Source organism: Malaclemys terrapin, chromosome 6, assembly GCF_027887155.1.
Source record: "Malaclemys terrapin pileata isolate rMalTer1 chromosome 6, rMalTer1.hap1, whole genome shotgun sequence".
NCBI classification, from domain to species: domain Eukaryota; kingdom Metazoa; phylum Chordata; order Testudines; family Emydidae; genus Malaclemys; species Malaclemys terrapin.
This window is the reverse complement of record NC_071510.1, coordinates 103,012,106-103,018,105: the sequence shown is the minus strand read 5'-3', so window position 1 is coordinate 103,018,105 and position 6,000 is coordinate 103,012,106. Positions and strand designations below refer to the sequence as shown.

The 6,000-nt window shown below is 37.9% G+C and overlaps 1 protein-coding gene across 1 annotated transcript in view; it reads right to left on the bottom strand.

Moving 5' to 3' along the window:
• Window positions 1-522: 522 nt before the first annotated feature.
• The window catches only part of EMB (embigin), a 30,251-nt gene continuing 24,773 nt past the window's right edge, over window positions 523-6,000 (bottom strand). Inside the window, exons 9-10 of the mRNA XM_054031949.1 lie at window positions 4,096-4,171; window positions 523-2,820 (exon numbers count right to left, since the gene is read on the bottom strand). Coding sequence (XP_053887924.1) covers window positions 4,114-4,171 — 58 coding nt within the window. The 3' untranslated portion in view covers window positions 523-2,820; window positions 4,096-4,113. The remainder of the gene's footprint in view (window positions 2,821-4,095; window positions 4,172-6,000) is intronic.

Genomic DNA, 6,000 nt, shown 5'->3' with positions numbered 1-6,000 from the left:
TTTAAGATGTTAAGAGATGCTTTGTTTTCTCTTGCAACAGGAAACTTGCACATAATGATGTGTGTTTGCTTATATTATTGTTTTATTTAAAATATACAATCAGAACAAAGAGGGAATGGTTTTTGATGACTGTTTTCAAATGAAGGAGAAAAATAACATGCACAATTTCCCTTGTAATAAACAAGGGATTCTTAAATTTTCAGTGGAATAAATTGCAGGAGCTTGCAATGGAAAAGGAGTTGATTATATAGCTTGCACATTTTTTATTTACTGAGTACATACTATAATTAACTAGCATGCTTTAAAATTAAACTACTACGACTCTCAGCCGTTCTATGACAATACCATAAGCCATAATGGCAATGCTATATAGTAATGCTATCTGCAGCCATACCACTTTGTATGGTGCTCCTTATTCTCGGGGGAATTCTGCACCAAAAAATTAAAAATTCTGTGCACAATATTTTCAAATTCTGCAAAATTCTGCATATTTTATTTGTCAAAATAATACAATATAATCACTCCAGTTTCAATTATTTTGGTAATTTATTTCAAAATACCAGCCAGCAAGTATGTTTGTAACAATACAGACAACAAAAAAGATTCAGGAAATATTTTTGACAAATAGATGCCTTACTAGACATATTAATACAGAACTTTGAGTAATAATTCACTTAAACTACAATACAGAAACATATTGCAAAATCTTGGGGGGGTCAGGGGTAACCAAGGAGCTGAGGAAAGGGAAATAATTTCTGGGAAGGAGCCTGGGAGTGAATCTGGAGGGTTGTTGGGTGTGGATGGGAGAAGTATGGAACAGGGCTTTTTTGGGAGGGCGGGGGGGAAGAGAGGGAAGGGGATTGTTAGGGGCTTGGGGAGCCTCCCCCATGCAGACTCTGTCTGACCCCTAGCCTCTCCCATTCAGTCAGGCACATCTGCCCCTGTCCCCGTCTGTCCCTGCATCCCACCCGGCCTCATGTGTCCCTGCAACCCCTGCATGTTTCCCTGCACCCCACTCCCATTCAACCCCTGGCTCAATACTGTCACCCCACTAGCTCCTGTGCCCCTGCCCCAGTCTGTTCCCCCGCACTAGCCCTTCTGAATACCAGTCTATGTGATCCCCCCCAAAAGCCCCATGTGCCCTGCTCTGTTTGTCCCCCCCATATCCTGTGCCTTCTCAGCTGGCCCAGTGGGCAGGGCTCTGTGAGGAAGGCAGCCACTGCCCCCTCCATCTCCATGGCTGGCTGCTCTGGCCCTCAGCTGGCTGCCCTCTCTTATGGCAGCACAGCAGCCCCTCATGGGCAAAAGGTGTAACTGCAGTGTCTCCCTGGCAGAATCTATTTTCTGTGGAAAAAAAAATCTGCATGGGACATGAATTCTGCACGTATGCAGTGGTGCAGAATTCTCCCAGGAATAGATCCTGACAAAACATGAGTTAAGCAGAATTAAACCTGTTCTGTACTTGGATGGGAGTCTACCAAAGAATAGTCAAGGATGCTACAACACAGAGGTACATATACCAGTGCTCCTGGAAAGGCTGTCTTTTGGATAAGAAGAGTGGGGCCCTGCCAATTTGTGGTCATTGAAGACTTTATGGCAATTTGTGTAAGAGTAGGGACATTAACCCAAATGTTCTGGTTACATTCAAGTTTGTTTAATTACATTCCACGTAGACAACATTCTCCCTGGATTTTAAATTGGTAACAGGTTATTTTTATTCTATTATGATATTTTATTTCATATTGTTTATTTTCATTCACTTCCTGCCCTAAAATAGCACTTTGGGATTCTTTGGGATGAAAGGCAATATATAAATATGCAATACAAATCTGTCTTAAGTGTCCACTAAAAGGACAGCCAAAAATGGTCACTTCAAATGTGTTGTCTTCTAATAAAGATAGAGCAGAACTGAACTCATTACATGTGATGATATTTTGTCAAAACATGAGGATGCCTAGTAAGGGCAGTCTCTTGATATATAAATCAATGCTAGGACCTTTTAATGTCAAGCTTATTTATTCATTTGTTTGGTAGTTTATAAAGTAAAAAATGTCACATTTTTGTACAAAAAATGGTTCTGTGTTAGGACAGGAAATCTTAAGGCAATGTGTATCATCTTAAATTTCCAGAGTTCACCATCTATTTCTTCCTAATTGCAAATGATGCTAACCAAATTTGGGTTTAAGAATCTTCATAGGAAATGATAAAACCCTTAATATTGTTTGAAAAATATGATAAAGATTCTCCTTTGATTATTCCTTTGATGTAAAAAATGGCTTTTGTGTGTTGTATTTGCTCTGTCTACCAGTAAAAAATATTTTCTCTAAGATGTTGTGAATCTGAACTTACATTGTAAAATTTACTGTCAGCTTATAGTTGTCCTGATCTTGCATCATCTGCTCACTCTGTGAAGTTACTAAGAGTATTGGATGATCTATGAATGCAGGACCAGGCCCAATGTAGGGAAGCAAAAATTATACAAGTTAATCTTCTTAACCAATTGGACTGAGGCCAGGAAATCTCAGTAGCATAAAGATTGACTTTTACCAGTAAGGAGACACAAACACAACAACAGATATTTGAGAGTACATATGTATAATGTCTGGATACAGTATAGTCTTTATAGAATAACTATTTGACAAAGAGGCAGTTTCATGTTTATATTTTAAAAGCAGAATAGGAGATCTTCATTATTTTTGTTACAAGTCTAATGAGCTCTAATTAGAAGCATTGTAAATATTTGAAATGCATAGCCATGTACATCTTCCTGTGGTTTTGTGATGGTCAAATGATATTTCCTTTTTGTTGGTTTAAAATCTCCTGAATTAAACAGAACATACATATTATTGTTTATTGACACAGATGCATTCTATCAATTGTTTAATGCCTACTGTTTACATTCTCTAATTTCTTTATTTGATCTCCAACTTCATTCTGACTCATTGTTGGATTTGGGATAAAAAAACATTTAAAAGTGCCCATTTCCAATGCTGTTAGGAGCCTATGTTTCATTGAAAGTCAGTGGGGGACTTAGGATCCTAAATCAGTTAGGCACTTTTGAAAATTGTACCTTTAATCTCATTCTGATCTGGTCACTCTCTTCATGTGGGACTCACTTCCCAGTCCTTAAATGCAAAGGGGGCGGAAGCCTTCTACAAGTCCTTGGTTATGGGGGAAGAGCCAGTGAATGTAAAGCCAGGGGAGCCACCTTGAATGCCAATCTCCCATGTCACAGAAGACACATCAGGTGCCGGGAGGGGTGAGTGGGGGGAGTGGATAAGTGCACTACTGTCCTCAACTGGCAGACAATCCATTGTGAAAGATTGCCTGTTGGCACAAGTTAAAGTAGTCTGTGCCAGGACTGTGATTGGGGCAAAGAATCAGGGAGCTCAAACCTGTCTCTGAATTTCCTCTCTTTCTCACCACCACCACTTGCACTCCTTCAGCATTACTCACTCTCCTCGTCTACCCCTTCTGTCACTCACTTCTTTCAAAATGACCAATTTGTTACTTCTCTCTCTTCTCTGTTGCTCATGGTCCTCTATCTTCCTCCCTGTCTTTGCTCCCTTTTGCTAATGCCATGTTATCTACTTTGAACTCTGCCCTTCCCACTATCCTGGACTCCTTCACTCCCTACCCTCACTGTGCTATCTACCCTTATTGTTTTGGGGCCTAATCCTGCAAACTCTTAGTTATGAGTAGTCCTTATACAAGTGAGCAGTCACACTGACTTTAATGGGACTGTTGGCATATTTAAAGTTCGATATGCATATGATTAGGGTTTTTCATGTTTGGGCCCCATTTTTAAAAAAGGGCTATGTAAATGTAGTAAAGTACTCATGATGGTAATGATGAAGATAATAAAAATGAATTAAAATATAGCTCTGAAAACAGCACTGAACTTGATTTCTGAGTTAAATGCTAAGGGCCCTTCAGTCATGAATGAGTTGTACATATTATTTGTTCCAGTTCTGTGCCACTCCCACATAATGTATATTGAAAATGAAAATGTAGAAAGATTTTTTTTTTGTCCTTTGAAATATTCTACTCATAAAGAGCCTAGTAAATCTCTAATATGTCTTCTCTTTTACTTACCTTCCTTTAGGAACTGACTTAAACTTTTCGGTGCCTGGTGGTGCTATTTTCTACACCATTGCTATCTTCTGATTTACTGAAGAAAGAAACAGGTTTAAATCCAAAACTCAAAATAAGCTTTTAACATGTATAGACTGTACAATAAAAATCATAGTGTTCATCCCAATCCAATGATCTGATTACCTAGCATGCACTAAAAGCATTTTAAATTTTTCCACTGTGATGTTACTTGAAGGCATGAGAAAAAGGAAAAGAACAAATATGTATTTTACATAAAATATTATTATAGCAAAATAACCTATTCAGAGACCTTTACGAATCAGGTAGTGACTAGCCTAACCATCCAGTGCTTTCTTCATTCAACCCAGTCATTTCCTGAACCCATAAAACCCTTAGAAAGAATTATTACAGTGAAAAATTGACATTAATGTTTTTATAATAGGTTGTGTCAATGTTCCTACTACAACAACTCAGTAGTATAAATTCATTTTGTGCTGAAAATCAGGATATAAGGTGTTGTTCCCAAGTTGAGGTATAATAAAAACACATTTAAAATTACACTTCTATAAACAAAACATAAGAAAGATACTGATTTTATTATTATTAAATTATTTTGCAAGTGTTCAGTATGGTTCATCAGTTCACCAAAAACTGATGAAACAGTGTATAGTATGGTTCCTCCGTTTTTGGTATTTCGGGTTAAAAAGGGCCAAAATGTTAAACTTTTAAATATTAATAACATAGGGCCCAATCCTTCAGCTGTTACTCTGGATAATCAAGAAGGCTTTTGTCTAACTACAGGACTGAATCTGCTCAGTGGCTATTTTTCTAAAAGATTTTTAAAATCCCACATTCTTTTTTAAGTTGGGAGTGAAATCTGTTCTTATGAAGAATGTCAAAGAGACAGTCCTGGAATCCAGTCCTATCTGTTAAATACATAGTTACACTACAGGCAATGAAAATATATGATTTCCAATGTGCCCAACCCATTTGGAGGGACCACCTAAGGGCGAGAGTGTAGTTTAGTCTCCATAGCATTCAATCCTTAGCCTCTCTCTGATGACCGTGCTAAAAAGGGGCACATTAGCACCAATTGTTAACGTGGTTTTTGTATGATAGACACTTGTCCAGTAGGAAAAGGACTAAAACTATCATTTCATTTCATGTAGTCTCCCCTTACAGTGCCTACCGCTATTAGATAGTAACTGCTGTTGGTCAACTCAGACCTGGGCTAGATTTAACTAGTGTAGACATGAAAAGTTCCGCTGCTCCCATTACTTACTCCTGAACCATCCAGTCCCCCTTGCAATACACTTTTTTGATGAGACTATTATTTATGTCACCAACCATAAGGATTCAGGACAGCAACACACATCACAAAAAGTTAGAATTTGATGGAATGGCTCCAAAGGAAAAATTCCAGGCCATCTGGTACATAACTCTGTGCTTTAAACAGCTACTAATATATCTCTGTTTAATTTAATACCAGAGAGCGTTAGCAATCACACAAACTGTACACACTATAAAAACTCCCTAAGTGTGTATTTATCCAGTAGGACAGCACTCCAACCTCGTAGGTAAATAATGTATTAAATAAAGATCAAATCGCTTCAAAGGAGACTTTGCAGGCTTTCCAGTGAAAATAATGTGCATTTTATATACCACGACTAAGAACTTATTTTGTTCTCTTTTAAAAACAGTAAATCCCGGTTTCAGTCAGATTGTTTGTGATGAAAGTACGGCAATGTGAAGACACGGCAAAGTAAGACAGCTACTCAATCCTCAACATAAGACATCGCCGCTGTATCCCAAAACACTTTCCAGCATAATAAACATAATTACAGAGTTAAATAAATAACAACAGCGCTAAAGAGGAACTAAGAGATATAATCAAGGGAGAAAATA